This window comes from Pleurodeles waltl, chromosome 9 (assembly GCF_031143425.1).
Source record: "Pleurodeles waltl isolate 20211129_DDA chromosome 9, aPleWal1.hap1.20221129, whole genome shotgun sequence".
In the NCBI taxonomy this organism is placed as follows: domain Eukaryota; kingdom Metazoa; phylum Chordata; class Amphibia; order Caudata; family Salamandridae; genus Pleurodeles; species Pleurodeles waltl.
In genome coordinates, this window is record NC_090448.1 from 678547171 (window position 1) to 678569888 (window position 22718).

A 22718-nucleotide genomic window follows, 5' to 3' on the forward strand; every position below is an offset into this window, starting at 1 on the left:
TCCCTGCTGGCTTAACTCCCTCCAGGCTTTCTCCTGTTCCCCCTCTTCACAGAGCACACTGGTCATTGCAGGCAGAAGGCTGGTGCTCCTGGCACAGGTCAAATATTCTTGGCTACTGAGTGATGGCCTCTCACCCAGATGGGGCAATGGCATACCTTTTTTCGCCAGTCCTGGTTCAAGCAGGTTGAAGTCTTAACAGACTTACCTCTCCTTTTGAGGCGGAGCTGTTCAGCTTAGAATCGAACTTGTGCTCCCATCAAATACAGACACATTGGTAATTTAGTGCCTGGCCTTTGAAACTTGTTGTCAGCTCCTTTGAAGTGCTCTCTCCTCTGCAGTGCCCTTTTTCAGAGGAACAGTCTTTCACAGCCGGAGTGTTTCCATTTCTGAATGAGCCACCTCACAGTCCAAAGGAGTAAACAGGGAACACATCTGGCTGTCAGGAGTCACTGTAATATTCCTAGTGGAGGTTCAAAGTACTAGGCCTTTCTCCCTTTAAGAATTCCTGGTAATGCCAACCTTGTCAATCCCCCCATTTTCCTGACAGTGAGACCAGGCCCCACAGACCAGTAATTTTTCCTAGGCCGAAGGAACCCTTTGATGTGCACAGAAGATGTTCTGTCTACTCCTCTTCCTTAGTTTGTGTGCCCCACCCCAGCCCTCAAGAGTATAAGCTATACACATCTCCTGCCTGAGGGTTGCAGTCCTACTTCTCCAGCCTCTCGGCATCCAAAATGGAACCCACGGGCTTCCTTGTTATATACCATCCACAGACTCAAATATACAAACCAGCATGCACAAGCAACTCACATACTATTTGGCACTACACATACTCCATGAAGGCCACGGATGAGTTAAGTTCATAGTCACGGAGCATTACATAAATGAGTCAGTAAACCCTGCTCCCGGTGACACAGGTGAAAAGACCTGTTCATATTACTGATTCTACTTAGCACAAAAACATGAATGCTACCACCACTGTACTCATGTCACTGAACTCCAGGTAAGAGCAGCCTTCTACTTTCACAAGGGTAGCACTTGGTGCACCCCTCCCAGCCTAAGCAGACCGCATTACTGTGAGATAGGCCTAAGTGGTGGCGCACATGTATGCCCTTGTTCGCCCTTGACCAAAAATCAGTACCAGGGATCTAGGTAGTTGAGGCAGTCATGGTAGGGGTGCCAGTCCATCTCCATGTAGGGGACGTTTCTGACCCTACAGTTACCAATTCTTTAAGATACACAGAGTGGGCTTTGGGTCCTTCGAGAGGAGTAGTACTCTCTCACCTCATGCTGTTTGCTGTTTGGTGCATCATTCCGCTTTCTAGGAAATGCTTCCTTCGGAATGCATAAGAGACTATTTTAGATCTCAGAAGTACACACCATGAAGTTACATTTAGTTGTTTTTTCTGTTTGTACAAATTTAGCCACCAGTCCCTTCTGCTGCTTTTGTTACAAAGCTGGCAAAACCTGTAGGGCAGACTTTTATATGATAAACAGCATTACTGCTTAAATGTATTGAAACCTATAGGCCGACTTTAATATGATAAACAGCATTACTGCTTAAATGTGTTGAAACAACATTTGCGAGTGCTTGTGCTTTTATGCATTGGCACATAAAAAAGCCAGACCGATTAGCGTTGCCAATGCTTCTTTAATCTTACTGTGTTGCTGAGCTGTCAAGCCAGTAATACCACTGAACAGGAATAGTGATCAACAGCAAAAGGGTGTGCTATAAATGAACGCACATTGCTCATTTGAGATTTTCTGGTGATTCTTATTTGTGATATCAGCCACTATGCCTTGCGTTTCATTACCCCTGAAGGGGTTATGTAAGCATGAACAAACAGTAAGAAATGAGGCGAGAATACAAAATCTGATGCATGTACTAATTTTGTACAGAGCATAAAATTGTGCATTTTCACTGTTGAAAGTAATTAAAGGAAGTGTTGCTGATTTCCTAAATGCACCCTTTTTTGTAGAGAAGGTATGTTGTAACCTGTTGCTGACTTGTCAGCCTTCCTGCTGACTCCTCTTGTGTCAATTTTCTCACATTCCTCCACAATCCCACCAATGTTGCACACTCCTAATGGTAACCTGCTTCTCTCCTCTCTTGAGTCGAAGACCCCTTCCCTCCCCAAATCTCCATACTTTAAAAGTGAATGATATGCCCAAAAATAAACACCAGTGTGCCTCTTGCCCCCATCTCAAGCTTTAACATTGGAGACGTAATAGAGGAGCTCTGCAAAGCACCTCTATCCATTGCTCTTTACTCACTTAAAAGTATACTGCACTTCGTTTGACTGGTGACTAATAGCACAGGCCACAGTAAGACAAAAATAACAAATTAATATGAGGTTGCTTAGTGCAAATGGTCAGTGTGAGGGGAAAGAAGGACATTGACTCTTAAAAGAGCTGCTTGGACAATTGTAGGACAGTGTGGCACATCAACAATGTCATGAGTTTGGCACATGAACAGTGTTTTAATATTTGAGCACATTGACAGTGTGAGGGGCTTCTGGAAATGTATAGAAAATCTGTGCTAGCTCAGTGCACAGAAACGGAAGAAATCATAGCACGTGGAACGACAGAGGCCAACAACTTGAGGGACAGTGTAACCAAGATTAAGGACCTTATGGCTCAAGGAAATATAGCATGAGGTAACTCACTACGCTTCAAGAGCATTTAGCCGGCTTGAGCTTTTTCAGCCCATCATTTTCAGAATCACTGCATTTTAAGTGCCTAGAAATGATAAGAAATGATAGTTTTTGAGCATGCACCACATATCTCTAATCCTGTAATCCCTGCTCTCTTGTTTATCTGTTCTCTCTTTCCTAGAATAATTAGAAAACGTATATTGACGTCACAACAAAACTGGATAAAGTTCTGTATCACAAAAGGGACACGTACTAGTTTATATTTGATCTACTTCTGTATGGTTTTTAATAATTACCTAGTCTCCTCAGAGCTTTAAGTTTATTGGAATAGTTACATCTCTCTTGTTCAGATTGGGTTTTGAGCAAATGCATAAAAAAGTTGTTGTTTGATTTCAACTACCAGCTGATGACTAACACCAGTTCCTTTCTTTCTGCACCACCAAGCGTGGATCCAGAACTATCTCTTGTCCCTTTCAGTCAGTTTACCTAAAAAGCTTTCTGTGCAGAAAGGGTAATGTCACCTCCCACACCGACCGGTTTAAAGTCCAGTAAGAACTGTTGCAAGCAAATGTCTGTGACCATTCCTCTTCAGGTTTGCCTATGGTGCCAGGAGACGAACCACAACTCTAAGGTCTGCAATGACTGTACGTTGATGAACCCAAGACAGCAAGATGAATCTCTGTCACGAAGCACTGGAATTCTGCAGCAAGACTAGTCCAACTTGAAGGTTCGGTCCTGTTCCCAGTTCAGAAGTTGCTGGAGTTGCTCCAGAAGCTGATAGATATCACACTCCAAGTTTTTTTTGTAATTTGAAGAAAAAACATAAAAAAAATCAAGCAGTGCTCAGCCCCTTAAAACCACTCACATTCTCCCGAGAAGGCCTGAAGGTGTCTGCATGCCTCTCAGTCTCGCTTCCAAAATCATCTCACAACTTATTCAGGCACAACTGAGTTTCCTGGGCCATCTGCGACACAGACTGATTGAAGAGTTCTGTGAAACCATGATCCAACTTTTCAGAACCTTACCAAGTCCCTCTGGTGATGCTCCACGCCAATTCCCGCAGCAGCAACGCTGATTCCGACTCCGCCAACATCGTAGGGTGAGTTGCCCATTGTGCTAACTCTCAGTCATTGCTGCAGTGACACAGAGGCTACACTCGATTTCCATTGAAGCACACCTCCATCCCACTTGACTTACCACGTTTACAATAAAGAACACATACGTTAAATCAAAGACTAAGTATGATGCGGGTGATGATATAGGGCAACCATACCATGCCAAAAATTAGTATGATGATCTTGAAGATGCCAGTAGCCTTGACACTTCCCCTGAATCTGGTCTCTTCTCTCCTCTCTCCTCCAGGCCCTGCCACTCATTGTTCATCTTAGGCAATAGTCATCCATAGGACAGGCAAAGTTCTTTACATCCAGCATTCCACCTTAGAGGTCAAAACCAATATCTTGATGGAAATGCTCCAACTGGGGCAAACATTTACTGGGCCCCTCTTGCTTTCAAAGAAGCACTTACAAATGCCCTCTTAGGTGTCTTGCTCTGGCCCCCTGTTCAGTCGCCAAATTGCGAGATGCAACTGCCTTGCCCTGGGTGACCCTGTACTTTTGTCTCCGCACCTTCTCCTAAAAGCTTGTTTCCTCCCTCTCCTTTTGTCATGCCATGGTACTGCAGACATTTACAAGTCAAACAAACCTAAATACCTTTTTGACTACTTTGCCAGATAGGGGCTCGAAATGAGAGGAGATCTTTTGGAAGAGCTAATTTTCTTCCACCATCTTGGCCCTCAGGTACATGTATGCAAGTTGCCTGCTGGGTCGCAATTTCCAGGTCCTTTGGGAGCCAGGTGTCCTGGAAGACCTCTGAACTCTAATATCCCAAGTCATGCAGGACAGTCATGAGCAACCAAGTTCACAACACATTGTGACTTGGACACTACCAATTCCATGAGACGAGCCATTGGCACTATCGTCGCCATTCACCTCCACACGTGTGGCCAGCTGTTTTTTCAGGTGATGTCCAGTTGTCTCCTAGGTGCATGTTCTTTTGGTGGATTTGCCACAGATCTGGGTTTAATCCATCAGATTTTTTGCTTGCCATGCCATTCTAGTTTGGACCCAGCCATATGTAAATCAGTCTTGACCCTGTTCCCCATGGGAACAGTCCAGCCCGAACTGCCAGGCCAGGTCCTCCCTGGACCAGAAAAAAGCATCCTAGGACCGGTTTCAGGGTATCACCCTTCATCAGCCAGGCTAGCTTAAATCTAGTGGCATAGCAAGCACGGGTGCATTCCGTCCATCATCTGTTCTTTTTGCATTTGTCGCCCCAAGTGGGAAGGGTATGCCCAGACGTGGGTCCCATGCTCACTGCGCCACTGGATTCAAGCGAGCCTAGCTGATGAAGGGTGATACCCTGAAATCGGTTCTAGGATGCTTGTTTCCGTTCCAGGGAGGACTTTGCTTGGCAGTTTGGGCTGTACTGCTCCCAAGAAGAACAGGGTCAAGACTGATTTGCAAATGGCTGGGTCTAACCTGGGGTGGCATGGTGAGCAAAAAAACGATGGATTAAACCCAGATCTTTGTGACTGGGGGTGAATGTTTGATTTGCTCTGCATTCCGTCCATCATCTGCTGTTCTTACGCTTTGGCTACAAAGCAGCCTCCAGAAGATCTGCTGGCTCATTCCACCAGGGCCAAACTGTTACCACTGTCCTGGATTTCTGCCAGGCCGCTATATGGGCGTCGCTCCATACATCCATAAAGCACTACTGTCTGCACAGCCAGGTTCACACAGAATGGCATTTCACCTACTCTATCCTACAGGACTTTTTAGTTTGAGCTAATTTACAGCCCCACACTGTAAACGGTACTGCTCTGGTATGTGTGTTAAAATGTGAGGAATCCAAGGTTTGAAGTCTCTGTCAGAAGAACAAGTTTCTTACCTTTGGTGGCGCTCTTTCTGGTAGAGATTCTCTGTAACTGCAGATTCTTCACCAACCCTCCCATTCTCCCTGTTCTGTGAGTTGGGCATATCTGAAGACTAGGAATCCGCACACTGGTGAAATCCACGTATTTTTTGGGACTCTGCGTATGGGGGCTCGGACAGCCTCAAACACAACTGATGTCAGTGCGCAGGAGTGGAGCCTATATTGGCCTTAAATGTCATTTTTGGAGCAGAATGTTGTCAGTGCAGAGCTGCACAGTGCCACGTACTGTTGTACCGACAGTAGTACCAAAAAAGTTTCTGAACCCTGGTGAATATTCGAAAGGTGAGGAATCTGCACTTGTTCATTTGGTGTGGAAATCTGTGTGTAAGTTGACAGATCACACATTAGGATTGCGGCAGAACTGAACCTACTTTTCAGTCTCAAGAGATGGAGTTGTGTTCAAACAGTGCTGCTTTATAATGACTTTGAGCTAAGAGACATCAGAAAAACGTACTGTATGGGGGAGGGCACCAGAGAGCCAGTGCGCGAGATGCCCTCCCTCTTGTGAGACTCTTGCTTTCCAGGGATAATATTCTCCATTATCCTAGCTCACTGGCTGAGCCTGAGACTCCTGTCTGAGTCTACCCTCCTTTTAGTGGCTTTGTGGTGCAGGGCTGTCACTCTGCAGAGTGTTGGACTGACCAGCGAGCCAGAAAGCTGCGGTGAATGAATCCTGAGTCCGGCAGCCTAACAACATGTGGGGGCTGCTGTGCGGAGACCTGGCAGTGTTGCCCTTCCACCAGAGTGGCCTTCAGCGGCTTGCTATCATCCTCCGACGCTACAGTGGTAGTGGCACCCACCCTCCCTTCCACCTCTCCCCGAGCAAGGAGTGACTGCAACACTCTGACAGCGGGGGATCTCCTGTGCCGCCTGCTTCTGTAACAGGTGCACATTTCAAGTAAGTGCTGTTGTGTTGCAGCAGCCTCCTGCTTGCCTCTGTGGGCCTTTCTCGTCCTTCCTTGTCATCAGTGCCAAGTCCTGGGGGATGAACGGTCCCAGTTACTAAGCATCAGGACTGGACTAGTCCTGCAAGGGGGTGTGCCAGCCCCATGTAGAGTGCGGGCAGCCTGGAACAACAGTGGACTTGCCCTAGTGTCTGGAACATCGTGCGGCCGAGTGTGCTGTTCTCCTTCTGGGGGCTTGGGGTGCGGTGGGACCCAGCCCTTTACACACTTGTCCATACTCCTGCTGAACTTTGATTACTGGACCACTGCAGGTGGTGCACTGCCCGCCTTACAGTGTATTACATAGACCTTCCTCTGTCAGAGACTCAGACCACATCCCGATGGCCAAATCCCACGGCCACCAGTATAAACTACATTTTAACTTTAGCCGTGTCTAGTTTGTGGCTGAGGCTAGGTCAGAGATACATGATGAGGCAAGCCTTTCTCTGAGGTGCACTCAGACTCGGCTGATGTGAAGGCCCTGCTGATTGCAATGCAACAAAGCCTAACTTCTGTCAAAACCAAAATGGATTCTACGAGCAACAGGATGGATGGCATCACTCGTACAATGGAAAGTCTTGGTAATTGACTTCAGGAGAAGCAGCACTTTTCTATGGTTCAGGATACTGGATCCTCTTGTGGGGATACTCTCCTTAACATGGAGTAAGTCCTCAAGGTGATAGCAGCTTAAAATGAGGATTTGGAGGTGCTGTCCTACAGCAACAATTTTCGCATCTTTGATGTACCTGAATCACCTAATATGGGCAATCTGGAGCACTATGTTGAAGAAATGTTAATAGCTCTTTTTGGAGCGCTCTTGATTGTTCGTCCTCTTAATTTCCGGGATTGTGATACTGCCCTTTGGATGGCGTGAGAGAAACGTACTCTGAACTTTCATGGCAGTGATATCACTCAGGTCCAGGACTTTACTGCATTGGTCCAGTTGTTGCACCATAAGTACATTCCGGGTAAATAAAAGCTCTAACAGCTATTCTGTACACTATGTTATACCATGTTCATCTTCGGATCTCCGTGCATGGTAGGAATCATTTCTTCACCAGCCCTCAGAAAGTAGCAGAATTTTTGTGTAAACATTCTTACTGTGACCCTGGATTGGCCCGTTCAGCTGTTTCATCCCACACCTCCTCACCATTTGCTGAACTGGACTAGAAATCGCATTCAGTACAGGGGGCACATGTCAACATCCCTGGGGCTTCGATATGGTTTGACAATGCCACTTAATTGTTTCTCCCTTCATCATCAGCCATTTGCTGAGGCCACCACTTCACACACTCTCCCCGCTTGGTGAATCCTTGTTTTCAGTCTCCCCTGACACCATAGTTACGGCTATCACCCTGGTTATACCTTGCAGGTTACCCCTCAGTATGGGTGTTTTGTGTTTTCTTTCTCGCTACCTGAACAGCTGTATGTGTAGTTCAGCATTCATATGTTCCAGGGTGTATGAGGTGAGTAGGTGTGTATTCCTGATGGGATTGGGCCATCAGTGCTGGGGGGCGTTATGTTCCTTTTAAACGTTAATTGTTGTGACATACTGTATGCATCTTCTGTAGAGTTGCAGTACTCCACCCCACGTCATCTGGCCCAGCTCATATAGCAAGCTCACTACACTCTCTCTTCCACAACCCAATGTGACTGCTACAGTGCACATTGGTTCTACCCTTACCCATATGTTATATAACTGCATCACATGGAATGGTCGCTGTTTAAGTGACTTGCATAAGCAGACACATACTATTTTATCTTGACAGACACAGTGTACACATAGCCCTGTTGCAAGAGACCCATCTGGCCACTTCTAACCCTTCATAATTTGCTGTGAAATGGGTGTCCTACATCTTATTTTCCTGCTACTTATTGCCAGAGGTACTGTAATATTAGTTTGTAGGTGAGTCCTGTACATCCTACAGGGATCCCTGAGTGATGATCGGTGTATGTACGCAATAATGTGGGGGAAATTACTTTCACGTAACATCACTGTCGTTAGCTGCTGTGAGCCAAATACCAACAATTTTACCCCACTTTTTTCACTGCTTGTGAGGTCAAAGTGTTTCATCAGGGCCTTCTCTATTGCTTTGGGGAGGGGACTTCATTTGTTTCTTCGCTGAGAGTGTGGACTGCTTGCATGTACCGCCCACCGTTCACAGTATCGCTTCACACCACCTTCACGACATTGAGTGACCATGAGCTGAGAGACCTACGGAGAGTAGTTTGCAACCCACATGCTAGGGAAGGTACCAACTATTCAGGGGTCCATGGGAGCTTGTCCTAGTTACACTACTGGATAGTTTCTAGAGGGGGGAAGTTCTGGGTTTGGGAATTACACATCCGGTGTGTACACTTTCTGACCACTCTCTTGTATTGCTTGCACTGTCTATCCCTTTTCAAGTATCTCACGGAGCTACCTGGCACCTTTCCCCACTCAGGCTGTTGGACCATCAATTTAAGGAGGAGCTTGGGCAGGACATATCTGAAGTCTTTAAATGTAATGAAGGAACAATACCATTGGCTGGCACCGCTTGGGAGGCCTTTAAGGTCCCCATAAGAGGGTTGTGCCTTGCCATTCGGGGGCCGCAGACCCCCTGGTAGCCCCACAACTTATGTCAGTGCTGTCCGAGTATCATGCTGTGAACACTAGGGAATGGCACTTCTTTAGTAAATATGCCACCACAGAGGCCTACAGAGAGGGTGAGCGCCCAGGAAAAATCCTGGCAACTATGATCCAGTGACCCTGGGCTGCCAACAATATACTGGCTATTCAAGGAGAACAGGATCAACTGCAGGTTGACATCACTATTCTCAAGATGTTTTTGGCCTTTTATGGCTTTCCTTACACCTCTCGTGGGGGGGCTCCCATTAAGATGGGATCATACTTGGAGGATGTAGCATTGAGATGGCTCAGTGACACACAGTGCACTTTTCTTGAACAGGATTTCACCATCAAGGAGGTCCGGAAGGTGATACAGCAGATGCAGACTGGTAGGGCACAGGGGTCTGATGGGCTACTTGATGAATTTTATATTGCCTATGCAGATCCTTTGGCTCCGGTCTTGCTTACTATTTTTAAAGAAGCTAGGGAAGGGGGAGCTCCCCTTATCTATGTGTGAGGCCTTAGTTACCATGCTGCTTAAACCTGGTAAGCCCCCAGATCACTGTGAGTCTTATCGAACGCTCTCTATGATTAACTGTGACGTTAAAACCTTGGCTATTTTACTTGCTAAGCAGCTGAACCTCCTTATGACCTCTCTGGTCCACCCTGACCATTTGGGTTTCTTACCCAGACGCTCCCTCCTACAACATGCAAATGTTCTTTGCAGTAAGGCAGGATAATAATTCTGACCTGGCAGCAGTGGCCATCTTTTAAGACTCTGCTAAGGCCTTCTACTCTCTCGATTCAGATTATCTGCTAGCCGTTCTCTGCTGAATGGGACTCCCCCGTACCTTTCTGTCCTAGATTGCGCTCCTCTATTCTAACCCAGCGAACTAGGGTACGTATTAATGGTGCAGGCCCCTTCTCCCCCTTCCTGTTACGATTGCACTGGGCACAAGACAGCACAGCTGATTATCGCCTTTACTTTTTGCGTTGGCGGTTGAGCCCTTGACCACCAAGTTAACACAGCACTATCATGACTGTGCTCTGTGCTACTCTAATCTGCACCTTTTAATCTCTCTCTATGTGGACGATGTTACCCAATTTCTATGTGATCCACACCTGAGTCTAAGTGGTATATTGAGAGAGTCTTTCAGGTTTGTTGGGCTGTCAGGCATTTAGATTAACTGTGAGAAACTGTAGCTTTCCCCCTCACGCAGCCCACAACACCTTTCGCTCTTGACTTTCTGCTTCAGTGGTGCCCAGCAGAACTTAAGTGTCTGGCGTCCGTGATCTCCCATGACAGGGAGGAGGTAATGCGCTCTAATTATGGCACTACCCTTTTCACACTCAAGTTATTCTATCTCTTTCTGAACATACCTGCCCCACTATATCAGTCATTCCTCCTGGCAACGAAAACACAATTGATTAATTTAGCATGGGTGAGGAGGCAGCCCTGTATACAGAGGGACACCCTCACATTACCCTATCAAGAGGGTGGTTTTGAAGCCATGGACATGAAGCTATATTGCCTGTGTGCTCAGGCTCACCATGCTGTTCACTTGTACCACTGCACCCCATGTCTCCCCCATTTGGCTGTTGAGCAATGGTACATGTCGCTGATTCTGCCTAATTCCTTCATGGGCACTTCTTTAGGTACTTCCTCAGCTGAATCGTCTACAGTGACATGCACCACAGGTGCTTGGCAAAGACTATACTGCAAAGTGGGTAAGAAGGTTCTGTATTCTCCTCTGCTACTATTGGATTATCATCCCTTACTGCAGGTCACTGATGAAACCCTGTGTAGGCTTCACCTCACACGCGAGGTATCACTCATTGGGGAGATTTGGGCCGCAACACTCTCTTCATTACGCGGGCTGACTACTTAAGAGACGTGCCGGCCTCTTCCCTGGATGTATTTACTTACATCCACCTGAAGTTTAATGCTAAGGCAACTGTGCCAGACTTTCCAACCAAACCCGCCACATTTGTTACTCCTCATATCATGCTCCAAGCCTCTAGTGGTAAGCACCTAGTTTCCTCATTGTATCGCACCGCACAGGCAGAAACTCCCGGTTATCGGGGACAGGCATGATCCCAGTGGGATGCAGAACTTGGGATGGCATTCACAGAGGAGCAGTGGCTGTGTTGCTGCGCGCAGATGGCGTCAAGTAGTACACTCAGAACTATTCATTACAGGTTCCTCAATAGGGCGTACTACACTCCTGCCAAACTGTATAAATTTGGACTGAGGCAGGATGATAGTTCCACCAGATACGAGATCGTCGTCGAGATCGTTGCCAGGAGGTACAAACTGCTCTCTCCATCATTAATTGCTGACCCCTCTCATGGCTCTTCTTGGGTACGTCAAAGACTTGGACCCTGTGAATTGGAGGTATGTGGCGCTGGCCCTATTGTTTGCTAGGAGACGAGTTATCTGTCGATGGAAGCGTGGCGGGTGCATAAACTCAAGGATTTTATTACAGACCTAATACACTGTAATTGAACAACTGATCCTGTATGCCGAACACTTGCCTCCTGCTTCACAACCCTGAGATAAATGGCTACCTCCATGCACCTATCTTCTGGTGCAAGATACTTCCCCTGCTCAATATTCAGAATCTACTGACGCTTCACATATTGGCACTATTCAGAGATGCATGAATAGTGCTGCACTCCCTGCTGTTCTGTTCAGTTCGATGGTGCTGGTGGCATCCCTGAATTTTGTTTACCCCCTTGTGATGGTGCTCTTTAATTGTACCTGTATTTGCTATACATGTGGGTTGGGTGTCATATGCGTTAATATACACATGCTGGGAAGTGGGGTGCGAACAGATGTATTTTATGCCTCAAGAACTTATGTCACAAGTCTTGTTGTTTTTGATTTATACTCAATGAAATTTAATAAACAAGCGTAAAGAACGCACTGTATGGAGCACAAGTTAGTACCATTATTCTAATGTTCATAATGGTATCATTATTATTATTATGGTTATGATTATTATTATTATTATTATTCATGAGTTTTCATGGCCAAGACTGCATAATTGTGTATTTCCACCAGAGGGAACCAACAGCTCCTCAAAAAAGCTTTTCTCTTCTTCCCCTTTCTTGTCTACAGTTGCAATTTATCTTGGAATCAAAAGGAAACAGAACCCAGGATGCTCCGATTTACCTGGAATGTGAAAGTGACCAGCACCCAAGACCCTGAGGACATGATGGCGGCCATCCGCCTTGCCACAGACTCCACCCACTGCCGTTGCCGCCAGACAGAGCCCTTCCTGCTCTCCTGCACAACAGGCAAGGGCGATGGCAACAGCGAACACTTCTCGCAGTTTGAGGTGGAGGTGTGCCGCCTGCAGCGGTTGGGTGTCAATGGGGTGCTGTTCAGGCGGGTGTCGGGGACTGCACTGGCTTTCAGGAACATGGTGACCAAAATTTCAAATGAACTGCAGCTTTAAGATAGAAGCAGTGCATCTTGGGAGCCGATGCACTGGGATTCCGCAGGGACCTATCTTACTCTGTTACACCTATTTTGTGTGTTGTGTCCATTTTTAATTCTCACAACCAAAATGCTGCTGTTTTTATTTTCTTTAATTTTTTTTGTGGGGGGGCTGGGAGTGGGGGAATTAAGAGACAGTGTCGCCTTGCCAGTCCTGACTTAGCGGCTTAGATAAAAAAAAGAAAAAAAAAGACCCCTTAGAAAACTTTATTAAAGTGAATAGTTTAAGTGATAAGACCCCTTTTAATCCCAGTAAATTGTTTGTTGCACCCCATTTTTCATGTTACCATCAGTAAAGTTAAAGTTGTCATCTGTTAATGTTGCAGTTTCGGCAGCCACCTGAAGAACAGAGCCTGTCTACAGTGGGGGGAGGGCCTTCGTTAGTATTTAAGAAAACAGAACAAAATATGAAGGTTCGCAGATGTGATGTTGAACATTTGTTTATTGTTTGGGTACATAGACCAAGGCGTTCAGAGTAAGCTGTTGCAAATTGGGAGATAAGGCAGTCAATCTGCAGTGGCCCTTTAACAGATATCCTTGCTGCTCATTTATGGCCTTGATTGTTCTGAAGTTTGTTACTTTTTTGATCAAATGGTGTTGCAGATTTGAAAGCAGATGCTTATGTAAAGATGGGAGAGTGAATTTTGGGGAAAAGAAAAAAAAAAAGTGCTGGAGTCACCTGAGGAAACAGAAGGCAGTTTAGCTTACAGTGCAATCCATTGTGCAGTACCGCTACCTTGTGACCCCCTGTGGAGATCAAGGGAGGGTCAATAAGGCTGATGATGCATATGCAGTATGCTGTAGAGAGGGGGAAATATTTCATTGTACCGTACAAGCACATAGTGGAAGCTTACCAGTGCTCCAGATTCCACGGTGAAGTTCAGGTTGCCTCTGTAGGTGGTGACGCGTCACGAACAAATGAGGTTCCCTTTCACTCTACAGGTGCTAGTTTTATGGGCGATTATGTCACTGTTCGAGTGTCCTAAGAATTTAGTTTTACAGGTGGAAAACAAAAGAGCTCAGGATCACTGTGCCTCTCCTACAGACTGATCCCCCTTGAGGGTATACACCTGCCACAGAGCCTTTTTTGTGGCTGAGGTGGCTGCACTGGATGGATCGGTGAGGCCACAGTCTGATTCCTGAATCCCCCCCCAATGCTACACAGTGAGAAGAGACACTTTGGAAACCACTGAATGGTGAAGAGTTTATCCTGCCGAGGAAGTTCAGAGCATTTTGGTATTCAGATTGACCAGTGAAGGCCTTATGGTTCTTGATTGATAAAACACACCGAAATTATTTATTCTGGAATAGTAACTTATTTCTGTTAATCTATCAGGGCATGTAAAAGTCTCTGAGGAACCAGCCGCTCTTGTGATATGAGCAATCCTGCAGTGCTTACCAGTTTGAAGAAGTATGGTTAGTCACCTCACCAGAAAGAAAGAGCAGATCTACTTATTTTAGGAAGAGTGGTTTATTCACTTGCTATTTCAGCAGACGTTTCCATGTCTGTGAAGTCAGGGTGCCAAAAGTCTAATTTTCCAGGGTCAGACTCCACCTTGTTTGAATCCTCAACTTGGAAAGTTCCTTTAAATGCCTTTAAAGAACCTTTGCAATTGCTAAATCCCTTACTGTATCACCAGTCCCTGTGAAAATCCCGTACCTGTTATTCAATTTCTGTCCATGTGATCCCTGGCATGAGACATGCAAATGCGGTCCAGGGGTGGTCATCAGCTCTGGAATTAAGAGTCTGATGCACTAATTAAAACGTTTAAACTTCACCGTATTCTATGCTTATAGGAAACACTTATATAGCCCACTGCCTGAGATCCGGTAGAAACTACCAGCATCATTAGTATAAATCGTTTGAACATTGAGCTGGTACTGGCATTCTCAACTTGTTGCAGTTTCTCCATGGCAGCATGGATTCATGCTTGGACATAAACATAGACACTTGAACACCTAGTTTTAACTGATCTTTAGCAGGATGTCATTAGCACGATCTTTCTTTAAGAAAAGATTCTTTGCTTAATAGGAAGGTAGTTATATTCCCAGTTGAAATGCATACATATGCTTGACTTCAATAATCTGTATTAAATTCCTCTAAGGAAAGTGTTCGCAGTATGGTTGTTGGATTTCTAGCAACGATCATGTGTTGTGGGAAACATTCAAGAAAAAAATGCATATGTACAAAGCTTGACTTTTGTTTCTGGTGAGCAGGAATGCGTTGAAAATCCAGCAGTCGTCTTTATACTTACTGTATAAATGCTGCATCTCTGAGCCACTCAGTATGACATTAGGTTTTAGAGAAGTCTCCTGGAAAGATATACAAGCTGCACTATAAGGAGAATTTCGATTTCTGAAATGCTTGTGTGAGTGTGCAAAGTGGATTGTTTTCAGATAATGCTAAACTATTCACGATCAAGGTTTCTGTCCCTCTACATGTCCCCCCTTTCTGCAGCATCTTTTAAAAGAAAGTGCAAGGGAATTACATCCGCCACTTAAAGGTGAATCTCGTGATCAATCTTCTAGTGAGCATCATATGGGACCTTGTGGCACAGTAGATGTTTCCAATGAGCTTTCTGTTTGCCAAGGTTTCTTTTACCTTGAGACCTATGAGCCTGCAGGTTTCATGCAGTAGCAATTGAGCTTCTTTCCTGGGCTTCCTTTAGCCAATACGTGTGAATCGGCACCTGTTCCACCTCCACCTACTTGTGCACGTGCACCCAGGACCACCTATTTAGGACTACTGCTACACCTCTGCTCTTCCAGAAGAGAGCCGAGATCTAGCAGAGCACACCTAGTACTAGATAATCCTCACATGAGTGTAAATTGATTAGAAATGGGACCTTTGCGCAACAGGAGAGAGAGAGAGAGAGAGAGAGAGAGAGAGAGAGAGAGCAGAGTACTGCTTTAGACCAAGAGCTTCCATAGAGGTAGAGAGAATAATGATTTTAAAGACAAGGAATACTCTCAATGGCAGCTCTGTCTGTGGGTCGTCCATTGAAAGGGAGAGGTGAGGACTCCTAAAGGGAAACAGTGGACCATGAAAAACCTGAGTATCCTCAATAAACAATATGGAGACTGAAGCCTTTCAGGGGACATCTTGTTGAGTTCTCCAGATTTTGAACCAGCTGTTTCTCCAGCGAGTGAGACATAGGCTGCTAAAGGCCAGGGTTCATCAGAAATTCGAGAGCACTACTTCAGAGGGAGAGAGATCATTCCTCTGGAGTGCAGGATAAGTGATGACACTTAGGGGGAGAAAACACCGACTTCTTGATGGGAAGTGGCAGAGGATTTCTTCTCAGGCAAAAATATGGAAGTCTCAACTGGAAGATAGAAACAAGAACTTGTCCAGACTGAAGGAAAGACCAGGAGTCCTCTTAAAAACGAAGAAATTAGAGTTGTCCAGTGATAAGATTTTACGATGTCACCTTCAAATAAAGGGGATAATAAGGATGACTCCTGAGAGAGACAAGATGTTTTATAAAGGAGAGGCAAAGGTGAAGCAAAGGAAGAGGAACCATACAGAGGGAAACTAAGATAGAATCTCGAGATGGGCTGCAAAGAAGAAGCTTGATAGTGTAATACTTAACTTGAGATTTGAAGCTGAAGACCCTCTTAAATAGCTAGTCGCGACCAGAATACCTTGGAAGGGAAGTGAAAAAACAGGTTTCTTCCTTTTAGAGGAATTTACCACATAAAGATAAATGGAGGAGTTCTTGATAAGAAGGCTTGGGTGCAAGCAGAGTAATGGAAAGGCTAATCCTTGTCTGTCATTTTACTCCAGTGGCATTCAGCACACCTGTAATTCATAACTTGTTTAGGGAAGAGAGAGTGCCGACTACCTCTTTGCTTGTTGAGACCATTAAAGACGTACCTGTGTCGTGAATTGGAGACCTTCTACAGATGTTTTGCACCACTGGTTCCTTCAAAAGTGAATAGCTCAAGATACTAGATGGTGAAAATTGAATCTTCTGATGGTGAGGTGACATGATAGGGTTATTATAATTTCTTCACCTGAAGATTTTGAACAAAAACCGACTCCTATCCCCTGTAATTATGTCAACGATGTATCAATTAAACCTTGGAAATCCTACAATCTCCCAGTCTTTTTCTTGTATGCGGTCTCTCTGGCCTTATAAGAAAGCGTGGTGTGTGAAAGTGTGAACAGACCAAAAAGTTTCTTTATAAGAGGATTGAAGGTAAAATATATCACCTGATTCGAGGGCTGAATTGCTGGGTGTAGCCTAATTCCTGACAGCTTGGGTCTAACTTTCCTGGAATGTGCCATGCAAACATGCAATAAAACAAAAATAACTGACATGCTGTCAGGATCCACCTGAATGTAAAGGATTGCAAACTGGAAGAAGTGATGCCCATATAAAATGGTGACCATGAGAAGTCCATTTTCAGTGTCCTCGTCAACGTTATAGTGTAACCTCACCACTGGCTAGAAGCTAAACATCCACACATGGTTCTGCTAATTGTATGTATAAGAAGATGGGTTTTCGGTTGGGAAGATTGAGTTTTTCCAAAGAAAGAAGCCCCAAATCCATTAGGTCCAACACACAAGTTTGATAGGTTCTACCCCGACTAGCTATGGCACAGAGGAGGCCAGCTTAGCTTTGGAAAAAGCATATAAAGTTTGAGTACCAGAGCAATTAAAAAGTCAAAACACAATACAATAAAAATCCCACACCCAGTGTCGAAAAACAGATTTTTTTTTAGAAAAATTAACACTGAAACAAAAAAAATCCAATAAGGGGGAGCAGGATATATGATGTTCTAAAGATTTATGGCAAAAAGCAGCAAGAAAAAGTAAAGTGCCAATCCAAAATCACTGTTCACAGCTGACCAGGACCTGCAGGCATTTACAGACTGGCCATGAGAGTGCAGAGGTTGGATACCCCAAGCAAGTCATCCTAGTAAAAAATGTAACCTTCTGATTTAAGGCCAGATTATGAGTTTAACATTACCTCTGTCATCCTGATGGACAGCACTGTTAAATTTAGAGATTACCAATGGACCAGTGTGTAGGAAAGAAGTCTCTTTCTAGCTTTGTTACCCCCACTTTTGGCCTGTTTGTCAGTGTGTTTGACTGTGTCTACTGGGATCCTGCAAATCAGGACCTCAGTAGTCATGCTCTCGCCCTTAAATTATGGCTGTTGCATACTGGTAACTCAGTATTTCACCCACAATTGGCATACTGGCGCCCCCTTATAAGCCCCTAGTATATGGTACTTAGGTACCTAGGGCATTGGGGGGTCCAGGGGATCCCTATGGGCTACAGCATATCTTTTGCCACCCATAGAGAGCCCATGTAAAGGCTTCTGCAGGTCTGCCATTGCAGCCTGCGTGAAAAGGTGCATGCACCCTTTCACTGCCATTTACACTGCACCAGATCACTTATAAGTCACCCCTATAGCAGGACCTCCAGCCCTGAGGGCGGGCTCCAAAGTACCTCTGTGTGAGGGCACCACTGCACTAGCAGAGGTGCCCCCACGAACTCCAGGACCATTTTCCCGGACACCGTGAGCGCAAAGTATCCATTTTACACGTGTACTGGACATAGGTTACTACTTATGTCCAGCTACATAATGGTAACTCCAAACATAGGCATGTTTGATATTAAACATGTTGGAATCATACCCCAAGGCTTTTACAAGCATTGGTTGTATGATTCCATGCAGTCTGTGGGCTCCTTAGAGGACCCTCAGTATTGCCATTCCAACCTTCTGAGGTTTTCCAGGCAGCACCAGCTGCTGCCACCTCTCAGACAGGTTTCTGCCCTCCTGTTGCTTGAGCTGCTCAAGCTCAGGAAGGCAGAACAAAGGATTTCCTTTGGGAGAGGGGTGTTACACCCTCTCCTTTTGGATATAGGTGTTACAGGTTGGGGAGGGGTAGACTCCCCAAGCCACTGGAAATGCTTTGAAGGGCACATTTGGTGCCCTTCTTTCATAATCCAATCTAAACCGGTTGAGGGCCCCCCAATCCCTGCTCTGGCGTGAAACTGGACAAAGGAAAGGTGAGTGACTACTTCCCTGTCCATCACCACCCCAGGGGTGGTGCTCAGAGCTCCTTCAGAGGGTCCCTGGATTTTGCTATCTTGGATCCCAAGTTGGCAGGGAACTCTGAGAGCATCTGAGTGGCCAGTGCCAACAGGTGACGTCAGAGCCCTCCCCTGATAGGTGCTTACTTGTTTCTCTGACCAATCCCCCCTTTCAGGGCTATTTAGGGTCTCTCCTTTGGGTGGTTCTTCAGATTCAGATTACAAGACTCCAGCAGGAATCCTCTACATCCTTTACTTCAGCTTCTCCCCGAAGAAACTGCATCTAGATCCTCCAGGAACTCTACAAACTGCAACAAAGAAGCAAAGATGACTTCTACAACATTGTATCTTTAGCTCCTGCCAGCAACTGCAACTGTTTCCCGGTCGTGCATCCTCATAGGACAGCCTGTCTTCAGCCTACACCAAAAGAGCGAAGGAATCTCCCTTGGAGTGAACAAGTCACTCCCCTGCTTCAGCAGGCACTTAACTGCAAATACGACCGGCTGCGTGGATCCTGCATCACAAGTCGTGGATTGAAGTGGTCCGACGGTCCTGACGTGCTGCAGTCCAACTTTGGTGGAGATAAGAGCTTGCCTCCCCACACAAGACAGTACCCCTGTGCACAGTGTGTTTTGCAGTTGCCAAGGCTTGTTGGCATCCTTCCAGGAAGTTCTTTGTGCACCATGAAGCTCCTGCCCCCAGCACTCTATTGTGCGACGCACATCTTCCTGAGTGGTTCTCTGGCGGCGTGGGAGCCTTTGTCGTAGTGCTGCATGGGCCTCCTTTGTCCCTGTGCTGTGGGATTCTTGTGCACGCAGCCTGGTCTTCTGTAGGCTCTCTGAGTTGCTGAGAACCTCCTCTGTCTCCTCCTCCTGGCTGGAGTCCACCTGGTCCTTCCTGGTCACAGGCAGTGCATTTTCCGCTAACCACGAGCTTTGCGTGTGCCAAGGCTTGTTGGCTACTCCAACAACGCAAACCAGACTGCAATCTTCCATCCGGCGTGTGGGACATCATCTGCACCAACCAGGAATCCGAATCAGTCTTCTTTGGTGCAGTACTGACTGTTCTTCCTCACCAGTGATTCCTCTTTTGCACCTTCATCCTGGTTAGCAGGGGCTCCTGTTCTCCCTGGACTCCTATGTACTTCTTGGACTTGGTTCCCTTCTTCCACTGGTCTTCAGGTCCAGAAATCCACTGTTGGTGTCTTGCAGCCTCTTCTGGTTCTTGCATAATCTTCTTTTTCGTGTTTGTGTGTTCTAGGAAAGTTACTGTGTTTTACTTCTGCTTTCCTGGGCTCAGGGTGGGTTCTGTTACTTACCTTTGGTGTTTTCTAATACTCCCAGCACCCTTCTACACACTACACTTGCCTAGGTGGGAAACCGACATTCGCATTCCACTTTCTTAGTATATGGTATGTGTTCCCCCAGGCCCATTTCTAACTATTGTGATTTTCACTAATCACACTGTTTTCTGTTTTGAAGCCTATTTCTGCATACTAGTGTATATAATTTGTTTATTACTTAGCTCCTAAGGGAGTATAGTCTCTATGGTATTTTTGGCATTTGTGTCACCAAAATGAAGTACCTTTATTTTTGTAACACTGAGTATTTCCTTTTATGTGTGTGAACACTGTGTGACTGCAGTGGTATTGCATGAGCTTTGCATGTCTCCTAGATAAGCCTTGGCTGCTCAGCTACAGCTACCTCTAGAGAGCCTGGCTTCTAGATACTGCCTACATTTCACTAATAAGGGATAACTGGACCCTGGTATAAGTTGTAAGTACCATAGGTACCCACTAAAAACCAGGCCAGCCTCCTACACAGTGAACATCTCAGTACATTGTAAGGAATTGTAATCATCCGTTCCTTTCATTGCATTGGTTTTGATGGCTCATCACCAAACTTTTTCAAAGCCTGAGTTTGTTTCTGAAGAAGAAAAATACTAATGACAGCAACCCTGGGAATTTTCTTCCAGGGTTTGGGGGGGTCATTATGATTTGTATTTTGTCCCTCACATCCAGGAATCCTGACAGTGACAAACTTTAAAAAGAAGACATTACACCTTCCACCCTAAATAGTTGTAATGCCCTTCCTCAGACGGCCCCTACTCAGCTCAGTTGTCATAGGAAGTATGGGACCAACTGGGGCTCTGTGGACAGAATATCTAAGGACTGCCAACCCTAAAGGAGGAGAGCAGACCGGTACTTTGGTGGGCAAACTGCTCCTGAGCATCTGTGACAGGGTACATATGTCTGCCAAACTCTAAATCAGACTTTTAGACTCTGAAATGGAAGTTGAAATACTCAAGCAATGCAAGGTTCCAGGCTGTATCTGGATAGGTTTTGTCAAAGTTAGATAGCCAGTTGTTGAGATCCCGCTGAAGCAGTTGGTTTTGGCTCGAAAAAGCTTTGAGCGGGTGTGAAAAAGTCATCTTTTTAGCATGTTCGCCCCATTTTTTCTGACTGATACTAGTGGTAACTGACCCTGACTGTGCCCTGGGTTCTGCTAACCAGGCCCAGTGCTCTGAACAAAAGGTATATGGTTAAGTGGTACAATTACAGTTGGCAATGACAGACTCATGTAAGTCCCTAGTATATAATAGGGCAAGGAGGATTGAAACTCACCTATAAGCCCCTAGTATGTAATAGGACAGGGAAGTTTAGAGGCCCAGTAGATATCTTCCACTGGAGTGTGCACTGCTGTGTTGCCTGCTGTCATTTTTAAATGCAGCCCTGCCTTGCAGACTGTCTTTCAAAAGTAAAATGTGTGCACATTTGACTTTGGAATTAAAGGTACTCCCAAAGTGATAATGTGCCTTAATTTTACATATGTCATCCCTACGGTCTCCCCTAGGTGCCCCAGGGATGGGGTGTCATGTATCTACAAACAGGGGCATTTTAAAAGGTGTTTTATATGCCCTGGTGATGGAAAAACTGCCCATTTCATTTTTCATCATTGTTGATACTTAGCTCTATAGGATAACATGGGAATATTTTACATAAGCTTAAGTATTGCTAGGAAGGAGCTAACTGTGTCATTAAAGGACTCAAAAGATTAGTAATGATAAATCAAACAACTTACCACTTGAATTTATCTTAACTAATACAGAAAATAAGTTATAGGTCTTTCTTTTCTATAAGCCAAAATTCAGCCTGCTAGTGGCCTCTCCTGATGGGTCAGCCTTAACAGGATTAGCCAGGCTGCTTTGATGGGGTGAAAAGTGGCCTGCACTGAGCAGAGGTTATCTGATGGGGGATGTCTGCAGCTGCACAGGCCAGGAAGGGTACTGGGTAAATTAACCTGGGCTTCAAAGGAAGCAGAACAGAAAGGAATGCCAATCAAGTATGCCCTCCCACCCTGTACCCCACAGAGCGATAACAGACCCAGGAAAGGAATTTGCAGGTGGACTGGAGGGAGGCTGTTAATGGAAATGAGCCACACCAGTAGGCTGGTGTAACCAGGTCTTGCTCGTCTGGAGAGAAATCACCCATCTTGGATTTTAAAGTGCAATGGTTTGCGGGACAATAAATGCTAGACTTTGTAGGAAGCTGTCATGCTTGTGGGTGACACCCTGCTTCAGATTGGACATGGGAGCCCCAGTGCTTGTCACCCAACATGATTGAATACATATCTGAGCTGCATGGCAACACAGATCTGCTGCCTGAAACCACAAACGAAGAAGCATTGCCATGCTGGAACCCTGGTTTGCAACCCAAAAGGCACAACTCTGAAGTACTGCTCCTGTTGCACACTGGAACAATAGCCTTAAGGACTTTACCTTGCTTCAAAAAGGACTAATAGCTGAACTCAATGAAAGCAACAGGTTAACAGAGCTTGCCTGCACCAACTAACACAAAAATCCCCAGCCTGGAGGGCATCCAGTAGACTTTTAAGGATTTGGTCAGGTGCTTCCTGGGAATTGTAGTCCTAAACTTCCAAGGACCACCTCAGAGCTTCTAGACACTTGG

General features: G+C 45.6%; 1 protein-coding gene across 2 annotated transcripts in view; it reads left to right on the forward strand.

The window, feature by feature from the left end:
* Positions 1-16801, forward strand: part of MARK4 (microtubule affinity regulating kinase 4) — a 691585-nt gene extending 674784 nt beyond the window's left edge. For both annotated transcript variants that reach the window (XM_069207758.1, XM_069207757.1), the window contains one exon: positions 12322-16801. In XM_069207758.1, coding sequence (XP_069063859.1) covers positions 12322-12386 — 65 coding nt within the window. In that variant the 3' untranslated portion in view covers positions 12387-16801. The remainder of the gene's footprint in view (positions 1-12321) is intronic.
* The last annotated feature ends 5917 nt before the right edge of the window (positions 16802-22718 follow it).